We start from the raw sequence: 14,585 nt of genomic DNA, 5'->3' as shown, positions 1-14,585 counted from the left end.
ATATCCGATTATGTGTACTAGGCTTAAGTTGCATGCATTTGCAAATATGTTCTCTGTGGAAGTCACATCCCACATGATAGCTTCAATGGAAAGCGTGGACCTACGTAACCAAATGCTTTAACAACCAAACACTTCTGTCCCCTGTTCGCTAGCCACTGGCTTTGATTGAAAGAAGTGGGAGCCTTTGGCTCCCGCTACCTCAGCAAAGCCTATGAGACCAGGAAATGATGGGAGAGAAGAGCTTGATTTGGGCACATCGCTGGATCAAATGTTGGTAAAAGAGGGATGAGCAGGGGATATTGATGCCTAAATGTGTTTTCCTTATTGCAAGGAATGTTTTATATCTACTCTAATAGTGGGTGAGTGATGGAAACTGTTGTACAGTGTACTGCCTCGGATTAGACCATCCATATATACCTTGGATACTAGGTACAGGCATACCCCACTTTTAAGTACACAATGGGACCAGAGCATGTATGTAAAACGAAAAATGTACTTAAAGTGAAACAATTCCTTTTTTCACTTCTAGGGTTTAGTGGGGGGGTCAGGGGCTATAGTGGGGGTGTCAAGAGCTTTAGTTGAGGTCTCAGGGGCTGTAGTGGAGACGTCAGGGGCACACTGGAACAGGGCGGGCTTATACTTATAAGGTACTTTACATACACTCGTGGGTATGTCCTTACTCGCGAGTGTATGTAAAGTGAGTGTACTTAAAGCGGGGTATGCCTGTATATACTAATTGTGCTGCTTACTACTTTATTTTAGACATGTGCATTCGTTATCCGAATGCATTTTCAACCCAATTTCTAGTATTTCCGTTATCGTTTTAACAAACGAAAACGAACGCGCAGAATCTGAAATCCGTTGCTACAACAGTTCGATATAGATAGGAGATTCGACATGACACTGACAATAGCAATCTGTGTCTATCGAACCTGTGGTCGAATGTGCCTAACCTTAACTCTATTAGTCCAAGATTATTCTACATAGAGAGGAAAGATTCGACATTATAGAGACAGTGTTGGGGCAGACCATTCGTCATGAACGACGAAGATTCAACGAAGCAGCAAAAAACATACAAACGTCAAATCTGTCATTGAAGGCTTATGGTGTCTGTCGAATGTTCTAAGAAGATTCGACAAGCAGCTAAACTGTACGACGCCGCAATCGCACATTTCCGGTCAAATGCTCGGCCCATAGGCTATAGAAGAATTTGAATGTTGGTTGACTAGTAATAATAATTTATAAATATAATTATTACTAGTGTCATACAACATTAGAATTCTTCTATTGCTTTTAGGTGGAACATTTGACCGGAAATGTACGATTGCGGCGTCATACAGTTTATGTGCTCCGTCGAATCTTAGAACATTCGACAGACACCATAAGCCTTCAATGACAGATTCAACCTTAATTAATTCAGATTTTCCAGATTTTCGGACGAATGCATTTTTTAACGAAACAAAATAAATAAAAACGAATTTCGGGAGTAACTAAATTTATTTTTCAGAAGAAAACGGAAATTCCGAAACAAAATATTTCAGTGTGCACATGTCTACTTTCTTTTAGCTATTACACAATGGGAAGCTTGCAGGTGTATTGTGCAAGTCTGAATGTTCCATGTTCTATACCTTTAAGGATGTGTAATCAAACTGGCAGATAAAAGTGCTCTTAACCCTTTTGCTGCATGATGATTGATGCTTAGAAGCTCAGGGCAAAGTCATCAGTTTCAACATGCATTGGTTAACTTGATAAAACTATATGACTAATATCCATAGTTGAATAATTGTTATATGATTTTTAAAGGACATACAAAACTTTTATTTGGTATGCTGTTAAAAAAAACCCTGCTCTGTAAATTTTATAGGCTGACAAATATAAAAAATAAAAAAAGTTTTCATATATTTTAAAATGATTTATAATTGTTTTTAATAATGTAATTGTATCTGACAATTTCAATATTAAATATAAAACATTTGCATATAGATTGCATTGAAGCCTGAAAGTTGAGATGTTTATTTGAAGGGTGAAGGATAAGCTTTCACCCTACATGTGATCACTATTTCACAGCTGACATAGCAAAAAAGAAGTTTGATAAGAGTTTACACTATACTTTGTGTGTATTGCTAATTTATGTTCTTTGTGGAGCTTATAGTAAAGTTTAGTTTCAAACCACATTTCCAAATATCTTCTTATTAGCCTTTCTTAAACATATCAACATGGAGATTTCAGGTCTTAGAAACCTCTGCTAAGAATTATTATATCTATCACTCATAGGACATTAGCATAGCATAATTGTGGATGTAAGAATAAAAAAAAAAAAAAAAGAATAATGAATGTAGTATATTTTGCATATTTGACACTCTTGGATGCTCTATATAAATATTTTTATTGAACTTTTTGTCATGAAAATGTATAGGAATGTACAAATAAAAAGGAAAAAAACACAATTAGCATCATGGAAATGTAAAATAAAGCCCATTAGTGCCCTAAGTATATTTAAAGATCTGCCCCTGTAAATTAACATAGGTTACCATAAAACATATTAAGAATAATGTACAAGTGTATGTTAGTGATTGAGCAATATTAACCATAGTTAGGTATAGAAGAACAAGGAAAGAAAAAAAAGAAAATGGAAAAAGGGGCGACTTAGGCCTGTTGACAGAGCGTCACATAATATATATGGAAAAATGGGTTTCATGGTCACATGGGAGAGTTTTAAGATAATAAAGTTGATAGGTCAGGTTTTTTCATAAAACATATTTGGGGGAGCCATACATCTTGAAAATGAGAGTATCGGTCATGCAGCTGCACCGATAATTCTTCCATTCCTATAAGCTTGTTTAATTCAGTTATCCATTCTGTTATTGAAGGAGTGTGCTGAGATTTTCAATGTCTCAGAATTATCGCCCTGACAGCCACAAAAAAAAAAAAAAATCTCCTTCTTAACTTTTGAGGCCGATTGTGGCAACATAGGGCCAGATTCATGTAGAATTACGGCGGCGTAACACATCCCATTTACGTTACTCCGCCACAAGTTTTCAGCGTAAGTGCTTGATTCACAAAGCACTTACCTGTAAACTTGCGGCGGCGTAGTGTAAAGCCGTCCGGCGCAAGCCCGCCTAATTGAAATGGGGCGTGTACCATTTAAATTAGGCGCGTTCCCGCGCCGAACGTACTGCGCATGCTCCGTTTTGAAATTTCCCGCCGTGCTTTGCGCGAAATGATGTCACACAACGTAATGTTTTGAACGGCGACGTGCGTTACGTACTTTCGTATTCCCGGATGACTTACGCAAAAAAAAAATTTGAAATTCAACGCGGGAACGACGGCCATACTTTAACATGGGCTGTCTAATTTTACACCACCTAAATAGCAATCGCAACTTTACGACGGGAAAAGCCGACTAGCGACGACGTAAGAGAATGCGACGAACGCGCGTACCTTCGTGGATCGCCGTAAACAGCTAATTAGCATACCCGACACGAAAAACGGCGCGAACTCCACCCAGCGGGCGCCGAAGTATTGCATCCTAAGATCCGAAGGCGTACGAAGCCGTACACCTGTCGGATCTTAGCCAAATGCCGTTGTATCTTTGTTTGTGAATTACAAATAAAGATACAACGCGGCAAATTTGATAGTACGCCGGTGTATCAGCAGATACTCCGGCGTACTTTTTCTGTGAATCTGGCCCATAGATAGCAGTGCTATTTAAGGAGTTTGGGGCACAAAGACACTGTATGTATGTATATATATATATATATATATATATATATATATATATATATATATATATATATATATATATATATATATATATATATATATATATATTGGATACATATATCCAATAGGATCTCTTCTCCTTTCGACCAATGGAATCTCAGGACGCGCTTAATAACTGGGGGTTGGTCGGAGAATTGGGAAGACAATAGCAAATATTAATTCACTTTTGTCACACAATTGGATGGGCTTGGGGCGCAGTGCTCTAAGGACATATTTAACCCTTTCATCGCACCTGGTGTTAACCCCTTCTTTACCAATGGTACAGTAACAGTGCAAATTTTAGCAATGTTTACTGTATTAGTGTCTGATTTGTCTGCTGCAATGTTGAAGTCCTGCTAAAAATCACTAATCATCGCCTATTAAAAAAAATCTATATATTAAAATGCCATAAAATAATCCCATAGTTTTTTAGACGTGATAACTTTTGCGCAAACGAATCAATATACGCTTATTGGGATTTTTTAACAAAAATATGTAGCAGAATACATATTACCCTAAATTGATAAAGAAAGCAAAAAATAAAAAAAATATATATTTTTTTCAAAATTGACGGTCTTTTTTTATTTATAGCGCAAAAAAAACCCCACAGAGGTGTCCTAATACCACCAAAGCTCTATTTGTGGGGAAAGAAAATACATCAATATTATTTGGGTACAACTTCGCACGACCACGCAATTGTCAGTTAAAGTAACTCAGTGCTGTATCACAAAAAATGGCCTGTCATTAAGGGGGTAAATCCTTCTGGGCCTGAAGTGGTTAAAGGCCATTTCTTGACAGGTCAGTCTGTGGACAAGCTTGTGATAGCCTGGTGTTGTCAGCACAGACATCCATTTTTGATTTTAAAGTTATAAAATGCCATTATTATCTTTTGTTATGAGGTTAATAGGTAAGAGCATTACCTGCAATGATGTTATCCAGGAGTGTTGTGGGCATGCAGAAAATCCCAACTAGTAAATCGCTGACAGCCAGATTTAGGATAAAAAGATTAGTGACTGTTCGCATATGTTTGCTGCTGAGAACAATAAAACAAACCACTCCATTGCCAAGCATACAAAGGATAAAGATTAACAGGTATGAAATGATGAAAACTGCAGCTACTGATGGCCGATGGAGGTAGAAGTCCACATATGTTATGTTTGGGTCTATGTTAGAATGTGTCCTGTTCATGGCTTTCCTCGGATTCCATATAGACACATTTACATCCAATTTTTCATTCATGACGTTCCTAAAAGACAAAATAAGCAAAAGTAAAAATCCTGAAGGCAATAAAGTAAATCTTTCATAAACTTTACATTAATATATCACAATATTACATATCACAAAATAGAGCAAACATTTTTATTTGTTTTATCTTTTTTAAAAATAAGCTTGACATTTTATTATCAAAAACAGAGGCTGGAGAACAGCTGCTAATCTGTGCCAGACATTGAACATAGCCAAAAACTGCACAGGCATCAACGCACTAAATACCCCATTACGTTTTGTGTTAAAAAGCTACGAAACCCAGGACCCTGCATTCACTATCTCTTCTGATGTCCCACGGTACACAGAACATGCAAATGCAATTATTTTAGTAAATATAAACTGTTAATACCTTTCCTCATTAGCAATATATAGCAGCCTTGTGACATCTATCAGTGTCTGGTTAAAGCTTGTAGGAGGAGTTTTCATTCTCCTCTAATTGTCCCATGAGGCTGCATGACCCCTGACACTCTGTCTGGACAGTACTGATCACATGCACTTTCCCAAGAGAAAAAAAACTCTAGCAATACACACCAAATTGGGCATGTGTGTGACTCCAAAGGTCCTGTTCTATCAGCAGATAGATTGGGGACAGTGGAAGGTGGGGAGGATCAGAAAATGCATGATCAAACAGCCTTTTTACACAATGCAGGGGATTAACCCCTTAGGTTCTGTAGTGAGTATAACAAGCATGCTTTACTGCATATACAGACTAATTTTTCTTGTGGGTTTAGTAACACTTTAAAATAACTCATGCAATTTTTTTTTCCTAAAGTAGTCATCTCATTAAAAAAAACACTTCCTAATTAATGACTGCACAACAACTATCTATAGTCCACGGGACTTTTAAGAGTCACACCTCAAAAAAATATAAATATAAGAAAATTGATTGTTACAATAATGTTTTACATACATTTAAGACAAGCTGTCGTACATACAGTATGTATCAATAATAGAAATGCATTTTTAATTACACAGCCATATACAATTTAAATGGGAAACCTTACATTGGACATAGATGGTTTATACTAATATTCACCATCAGCCTGCAAAATCTGTGCTGACATTCTGGACGTGTTTCGCATATGTAATACCAGTAATGCATTTCTACTGTATTATTGATACATATGTATGACAGTGTCAGTACTGGGCTTAGCCCTTTCTTCTCTGAGCTGGCCGCTCAGCTATCAGCTAATTGCCAGCTCCTATCTCTCCACAGTGACTCACCTGTTGATGATATCCTGATCGTCAGTCCTGCCTACTTAACCACTTCCCTACCGCGTCATTGTGAAATGACGGCGGCAGGAACCCCTCCTCGATCCAGGTGGACGTCATGTGACGTCCTGGGTTTTGTGGGGGGATATCTGAATAATGCCTGCAGATAGAGGCATCATTCAGATATCCTTCTCTTCTGCCGGCGATTCTGCACAACGTAAGAACGATCATAGCGGCGATTACGCCGCTAGATCGTTCTTACAGGCGGCGGGAGGGGACATCCCCCACTCTCCCGCCGCCATCCGGTGCTTCTCCGGGCTCTCCCGTGCCATCGGGGGCCCGGAGAACGAAACGTCCGGCGCTGGCAGGAAGCATAGAGATGACTGGTGACCAGATGGTCACCAGTCATCTCTATGACCGTCGGAGGACCCGGGCGCGATGTGATGACGTCACGCCCGGGTCCCCGTAAGTAAACAAAGCCGCAATTGCGGCTGCTAAGCAACAGTAAGCATGAGATCGGTGAATTTTTTTCACCGATTTCATGCTTTCCAGCCTGGAGGAGAGATGTGGGGTCTTATTGACCCTGCATTTCTCCATAAAGAGTACCTGTCACACACATTCCTATTACAAGGGATGTTTACATTCCTTGTAATAGGAATAAAAGTGATAATAAAAAAAATAAAAGAAAAAAAAAGTGTAAAAAAAAGAAATAAATATGTAAAAAAAAAAAAGAAATACAATTTTTTTTTTTAACGCCCCTGTCCCCGGTAGCTCGCGCGCAGAAGTGAACGCACACGCAAGTCCCGCCGACATATGTAAACGCCGTTTAAACCACATATGTGAGGTATCGCCGTGTGCGTTAGAGTGCCAGCAACAATTCTAGCACTAGATCTCCTCTGTAAATCTAAACTGGTAACCTGTAAAAAATTTCAAAGCGTTGCCTATGGAGATTTTTAAGTACCGAAGTTTGGCGCCATTCCATGAGTGTGCGCAATTTGAAAGCGTGACATGTTAGGTATCTATTTACTCGGTGTAACATCATCTTTCATATTTTACAACACAATTGGGCTAACTTTACTGTTTTGTTATTTTTTTAATTCATGAAACAATTTTTTTCCAAAAAAAGGCGTTTGAAAAATTATTGCGCAAATACCGTGCAAGATAAAATGTTTCAATGACCGTCGTTTTATTCCCTAGGGTGTCTGCTAAAAAAACATATATAATGTTTGGGGGTTCTGCGTAATTTTCTAGCAAAAAAATTATGATTTGTACATGTAGGAGAGAAGTGCCAGAATAGGCCTGGTATGAATGTGTGTATAACAGCCCGGTATGGAAGTGGTTAAAGAGGGGGTTCACCCTATACATTTTTTTTTCTAGCATTAAATTAAGCATAGTAGCACGAGCTACAGTATGCCTGTATTTATTTTTTTTGCCTCGTACTCACTGTGCAATCCTATAGTGAAGATTCCGTCTCCCCGCGGGAATGGGCGTTCCTATCCAGAGGGAAGATGATTGACGGCTGGCTCTGGCGCGTCACGCTTCTCCGGAAATAGCCGAAATAGGACTTGGCTCCTTACGGCGCCTGCGCATAGTCTGTGCGCAGGCGCCGTATAGCGCCGTGAACAGCCGAGACCTACTCCGGCTATCTTCGGGGAGCATGACGTGCCATAGCCGGCCGTCGATCATCTTGCCTCTGGATAGGAACGCCCATTCCCCGCGGGGAGTCGGAATCTTCACTATAGGATTGCACAGTGAGTACGGGGCAAAAAAAATAAATACAGGCATACTGTAGCTCGCGCTACTATGCTTAATTTAATGCTAAAATGTTGTTATTGTGGGTGAACCACCGCTTTAAGCCGTCCAGCCCAGATGATCTTTGCCTTCCCCTCGATTCAACATCACAGAGACTAACTCCTGCGTTCCTGTGTTAAGACTTGCTTGGCTAACATTCCTTCTGGCTAAAGATCCTGCTTGCTGTTCCACTACACTGATCCCTTGCTTCCTGACTTTCTGGCGCTTCTGACTATCCTTTCCTGTTACTGAACTTTGGCTATGTTTTGACTACATTTGTTCTATTTACTTTTATTATTAAACAAGTGTGATTTAACTGTACTTCTGTCTCGGCTAATTCATGGTTTCTGACAGACAGCTTGTCTTAAAGCGGGGGTTCACCCGAAAAACACATTTTTAACATTAGATTGAGGCTAATTGTGGGAAGCACAATTGGGTGTTTTTTTTTTTTAATCAATGCAGTACATACCGTTTTAGAGCTAGATGTTCTCCGCGGCTTCCGGGTATCGTCTGCGGGACTGGGCGTTCCTATTTGATTGACAGCCTTCCGACCATCGCATACAGCGCCTCACAAGTTGCCTAAAGTAGCCGAATGTTCGGCTTCTTTCGGCAACTCGTGACGCGCTGTATGCGACGGTCGGAAGGCTGTCAATCAAATAGGAACGCCCAGTCCTGAAGATCATACCCGGAAGCCGCGGAGAACATCTAGCTCTAAAACGATATGTACTGCATTGATTTTAAAAAAAAACACCCGATTGTGCTTCCCACAATTAGCCTCAATCTAATGTTAAAAAAAAAAAATTGGGTGAACCCCCGCTTTAAATTTATGTAAAACATTATTGCAACAATGATGACTCTTAAAAGTCCCATGGGCTATAGATAGTTGTAAAACAAAACCCACCTAACCCATGTCATACCAGCTCCTCTTTAAGGCCCAAACACACGATTGGACAAAAATACTGCTTTTGAAGCGATCATATGATAATCTGATTATAGTTAGTACACAGCTTTAAAGAGCTGATCATGGCAGTTCATCTAATATTATCCGATAGGACAAGCACAAAAAATGTTCTCATTCGATCATACGGTTTTTGTGTAGTCAGTACAGCTGTTGTTCGAAAATACAATACAAATACACTACAACACATTACATCACTTCCAAATTTTCGTCACTTTAGTAAGACTCTTAATTTTCGATATGAGACTAGGATGCAAAAAAATTATGGACAACCATTCATCCGATAGTCTCATTGGGGCTGATTTACCAAGCCTTTACTCCATGACTCATGGAGTAAAAGCAGGAGTAGCAGCCGTTTGGCCATATACTAAAGAAATACGCTGCTAGTGCAGTGTATTTCCCTAGTTACTAATGTGCTCCGTGCGCCCAGGAGAGGGTGCATTGTGCACCAGTACAGACCTGGCGCACGGCACATTAAACTGTAAATTGCGGGGGTTCGGGCGGGAGTTTATTAGGGGGGAGGTGGGGGGATGCAGGGGAAGTGAAGTGACATGTGTTTTGAAGTGTTTGGCGGGCCGAATTGAAAGGGAAAGTGTTTTTTGAAAACAGATCCCCGTACGCTTGCACAGTGCGCCTGAACCTCGGGAGGTTCATTTGCATACTGGGCATGCGCAGAGAGAAAAGTCAGGGATTCCCGTGCGCCTTGTCAGTATGCCGTGAAAATCTTGGTAAATACCAAGCGGCGTACCCGTGATTGCGCTGCGTGACGCGGAGCACGGGAATCTCCGAGCTGTTTTCAGCCCTGAAGGGGAACTCCGCGCCAAATTTCAAACTTGAAATCGGCGCGGGTCCCCCTCCAGGGCTACATTAGGCTCTTAGGCTTGGTCCGGAACGTGAGGGGTTAAACCCGCGGCGATTCGGCGCGGGGGTCCCCCCCAGATCCAAACCAAGCCCTCATCCCAAGCATGCAGTCTGGCCAGGACAGGAATGGGGGCGGGGACGAGCGAGCGGCCACACAGCACTCTTGCCCCCATATCGATAGGGACAAGAGCCTCTTCCCGACAACCCTTGCCATTGGTTGTCGGGGTATGCGGGCGGGGCTAATCGGAATCTGCGAGCTCCCTTTAATAAGGGGACCCCCAGATGCCGGCCCCCCACCCTATGTGAATGAGTATGGGGTACATCGTACCTCTACCCATTCACATGGGGGAAATGTAAAGTAAAATAAAACACCACACAGAATAAAATATTTTATTAATCTGCTCCGGAGCCCCCCCTTTCTTCTTTAGCTCTCTTACAAGGGGGGGTTTCTTCTCTCCCGATCTTCCGTCGGGACCCTGGGCTTCGGTGATTTCTGCCGGGGGAGGGCGCCATCCCTCGGTCCTCTCCGGAGCCTTCCGCCGGATGCCCCCACCCCATTTAAGCTCTTTTTCATTAGGGAGGGGCATCCGGACTTCGGGGTCTTCTGCCGGGGGATGGCGCCTATCCCCCGGTCTTTCCGGTGCCTTCCGCCAGGGTTCCGGTCTTCCTGGTCTTCTGCCGGGGGTGCGCCAACTCTCCGGTCTTTTCTCTGCTCCCTCTTCTGCCTTGTTCCCCCGCGGAGCCAGGGCTTTCTTCCGTCTTCTTTCTTCTCTCTTCCTTCTTCTGCCTGTCTCCTCCGGGAGCCCAGGGCTTGTCTCCGCTGTCTTCTTCCTTCTCTTCCATTGGATGTTGACACGACGAGGTTCCGCTCTGACATGCCGTGTCAGCGGCGGGCATGGACTTATATAGTGTAATGCCACCATGTGACCTCAACCCATGTGACATCACATTCCCTGGGCATGATGGGAATGTGATGTCACATGGGTTGAGGTCACATGGTGGCATTGCCCTATATAAGTCCATGCCCACTGCTCAGACGGCATTCCAGCGCCGGACCTCGTCGTGTCAACATCGAATGAAAGAGAATGGAGAAGACAGCGGAGACAAGCCCTGTGCTCCGCGGAGGAGACAGGCAGAAGCGGAAGGCATCGCAGAAGCCCGCGGGTGTCGCCCCCCGGCGGAAGACACCGTACAAGCCCGGGACCCTCCCCCAAAGGCAGGAGCCTCACTGGTGAAGGGGGGTCCCGGTGAATTACGTCGCTGAAGACGGGGGTGGGGTGCCAGTGCACCCCCCCCCCCGCAGAAACCGTCGTGGAAGCCCGGGACCCTCCCCCAAAGGCAGGAGCCTCACTGGTGAAGGGGGTCCCGGTAAATTACGTCGCTGAAGATGGGGGTGGGGTGCCAGTGCACCCCCCCCGCAGAAATCGTCGTGGAAGCCCGGGACCATCCCCCAAAGGCAGGAGCCTCACTGGTGAAGGGGGTCCCGGTGAATTACGTCGCTGAAGACGGGGGTGGGGTGCCAGTGCACCCCCCCCGCAGAAACCGTCGTGGAAGCCCGGGACCCTCCCCCAAAGGCAGGAGCCTCACTGGTGAAGGGGGTCCCGGTGAATTACGTCGCTGAAGACGGGGGTGGGGTGCCAGTGCACCCCCCCGCAGAAACCGTCGTGGAAGCCCGGGACCCTCCCCCAAAGGCAGGAGCCTCACTGGTGAAGGGGGTCCCGGTGAATTACGTCGCTGAAGACGGGGGTGGGGTGCCAGTGCACCCCCCCCGCAGAAACCGTCGTAGAAGCCCGGGACCCTTCCCCAAAGGCAGGAGCCTCACTGGTGAAGGGGGTTCCGGCAGAAGATGGCGAAGCCCGGGGCCTAATGGGGTGGTGGTGGGGGGCCCCGGCAGAAGACCCCCGGCTGACTAATAAATTAATTTTTAAATGTGTGTGGTGTATTATTTTTTTCCATTTTTTTCCCCAGGTGAATGGGTAGGGGTACAATGTACCCCATACTCATTCACATAGGGTGGGGGGCCGGAATCTGGGGACCCCTTTATTAAAGGGGCCTCTCAGATTCTGATAAGCCCTCCGCCCGCATACCCCGACAACCAACGGCCAGGGTTGTCGGGAAGAGGCTCTTGTCCCTATCGACATGGGGACAAGAGTGCTTTGGGGTGGGGGGCAGTGTATTTGTCTCTGCTGCCTTATTTTATGAAAAAATTGTGAAGATGTTGCGACTTTAAATCTGTTTATTTTGAGTTTTGAAATGTATTTTTGTTTGTGTGTGTTTGTTTTTTTTTTTTCTTTCCTTGTTTTGTTGACCAATAAAAATTACTTTAAAATTTTGAAGTTTGTTTTTTGTTACTTTTTCATGCAACATATTTTGACAGCTGCAGCTGAACTAGGTTAGGGCCTAACAAATTAGGTGTGATTTTTGTCTAAGCTTCTTTCCTGGTGTGTAATCATGAAATGTTTGCCATGTTTATTCCCCATGACTTTAAAGACAAAAACTGGTAAGTATTTTCTTTTAACTGTAGTGGTCCTCAGCCCTCAAGTACCCCCGACAGGACATGTTTTGTGGATTTCTCTTAAGAATTGCTGTCCATACTGTCTTTTAAAGCACATGTGCAAGATGAAGGAAAACCTGCAAACATGGCCTGGGGGGGGGGGGGGGGTTGCTATTGGTGGACAGGCTTGAAGTGCTGATTTACAGCACTGTGCTTAAATCTAGCGCAAGGCAATCCTATTCTAATTGTGGGTGTTTGAGGGAAGCCAAGTGAGTGTTAGAACCCCTGCTTGTGTTTTTTTTTTTTTGGTGTTGAGCTTTGTGTCCCTTTTCTTAAAATTGGCTTCACTTCCTGTCACACAGCTGAACAGGAAGTGAGGTTAAAACCCTACCAGTGTCTTTTCTTGGGGACACAGGTCAATCTAACTAGTGTCCCCATTAAGCAAATTGCACTCCAGCACTGCTGTGTACACCCCAAATCATGGGTCTTCAAACTACGGCCCTCCAGTTGTTCAGGAACTACAATTCCCATCATGCCTAGTCATGTCTGTGAATGTCAGTGCATTACAAGGCATCATGGGATGTGTAGTTCTACAACAGCTGGAGGGCCGTAGTTTGAGGATCCCTGCCCCAAATGATTATTTAGTTTGGGGTTTAGTAAAGGCAAAGCCACTCTGCAGTACAAGCATAGTTGCTGAAAATCAGAGAGGAAGCACTGATGGTCTTAACATCCAATCCTGTAGAAGCAAAGTTGTTTTGTTTTCTTCCTTGCTTTGCACTTGTAGTGCAAAGTGGATTTGCCTTTAGTAAATGGACCCCAAAGTCCAAGATCCCTAATAATTTGGGGTGTACACAGCAAAATACTAGAGTGCAATTTACATAATGGGAAACTATTTAGATTGATCTCTGTGTCCCCAAGAAAAGATATTAGTAAGGTTTTACCCTCACTTCATGTTTGGCTATGTGACAGGAAGTGAATGAATTTGAATTAGAAAGGGTGAAGACACCTCACAAATGTTCTCACTATCAGGGGTGCAGACATCCCCAAAAAATAAGCAGATAATACTTATTTGCAAATTAATAATTTTTTAGTTAACATTGGGTGGGGTGCTCTAACACACACATTCATACATATTAGCCACGCTGTATCCTGGCCTATTGGCATGGTTATATTTTCTTAGGCCTCTCAATAAAACTCTATGAAATTTGTGCTTAAACTAGAACCAGGGGCGGACTGACAACTCATGGGGCCCCCGGGCAATAGAAGAGTATGGGGCCCCTCTGGCTTACAGATGGCCACCACGCCAGGAGGTAGTGCAGAGGCGGGCAGCTAAAATCTTGGGATATTCACATTAAAAGCATGTCATTTTCGGACATATCGGGGACAGATCTAAAAAAAACACAGATTTTTACATACTGTCCCTGGTTTTACTGAGCCTGTCAACCCGGATGGGGCCCCCTAGTGGCATGGGGCCCTCGGGCAGTGCCCGAGTGACTCAATGGTCAGTCCGCCCCTGACTAGAACTATAATCAACACTTTTTATTTTCTTTAATTTTGGATAGAGTGAGGGAGGGTTATAGGCCCTGTCAGTTTATTTTGTATTATCTGTGTCCAATTGGGGAGATTTGCCTTCACTTCCTGCCCCATAGCCAAACAGGAAGTGAGAGAAAAACTATGCAAATTAACCACTTCCCGCCCAGCCTATGGCCGATTTACGTCCGGGAAGTGGTTACACAATCCTGACAGGACGTCCTGCAGGATTTCATGCCGCGCGCGCCTGTGGGGGCACGCAGCGCGGCGATCGGTGATGCGGGGTGTCAGTCTGACACCCTGCATCTCCGATCTCGGTAAAGAGTCTCTCACGGAGACGGAGACTCTTTACCACGTGATCAGCCGTGTCCAATCACGGCTGATCACGATGTAAACAGGAAGAGCCATCTGACAGACGCGAGTATAGGAGAGCCGATCGGCGGCTCTCCTGACAGGGGGCGTTCGCGCTGATTGTTTATCAGCGCAGCCCCCCCTCGGATGACCACACTGGACCACCAGGGATGCCCACCCTGGACCACCAGGGTGGGCAAAAAAACAAAAAAAATATGGAAAAAAAAAACAAAAAGCATTAAAAAAAAAGAAAAAAGATGCCAATCAGTGCCCACAAATGGGCACTGACTGGCAACCTGGGAAAATCAGTGCCACCCCACAGTGTCCATCAGTGCCACCCCACAGTGTCCATCAGTGCCA

The 14,585-nt window shown here is 43.9% G+C and overlaps 1 protein-coding gene across 1 annotated transcript in view; it reads right to left on the bottom strand.

Annotated features, from left to right (window-relative positions):
• NPFFR2 (neuropeptide FF receptor 2) overlaps positions 1-14,585 on the bottom strand; it is a 264,009-nt gene that overhangs the window by 44,555 nt on the left and 204,869 nt on the right. The window contains exon 2 of the mRNA XM_040326126.1: positions 4,683-5,008. Within this exon, the coding sequence (XP_040182060.1) occupies positions 4,683-5,008 (326 nt within the window). The remainder of the gene's footprint in view (positions 1-4,682; positions 5,009-14,585) is intronic.

The sequence above is a fragment of the Rana temporaria genome, chromosome 1 (genome assembly GCF_905171775.1).
Source record: "Rana temporaria chromosome 1, aRanTem1.1, whole genome shotgun sequence".
Taxonomy (NCBI): Eukaryota; Metazoa; Chordata; class Amphibia; order Anura; family Ranidae; genus Rana; species Rana temporaria.
The sequence above is the reverse complement of the archived record's forward strand: the minus strand, read 5'-3'. Positions and strand labels throughout refer to the sequence as shown.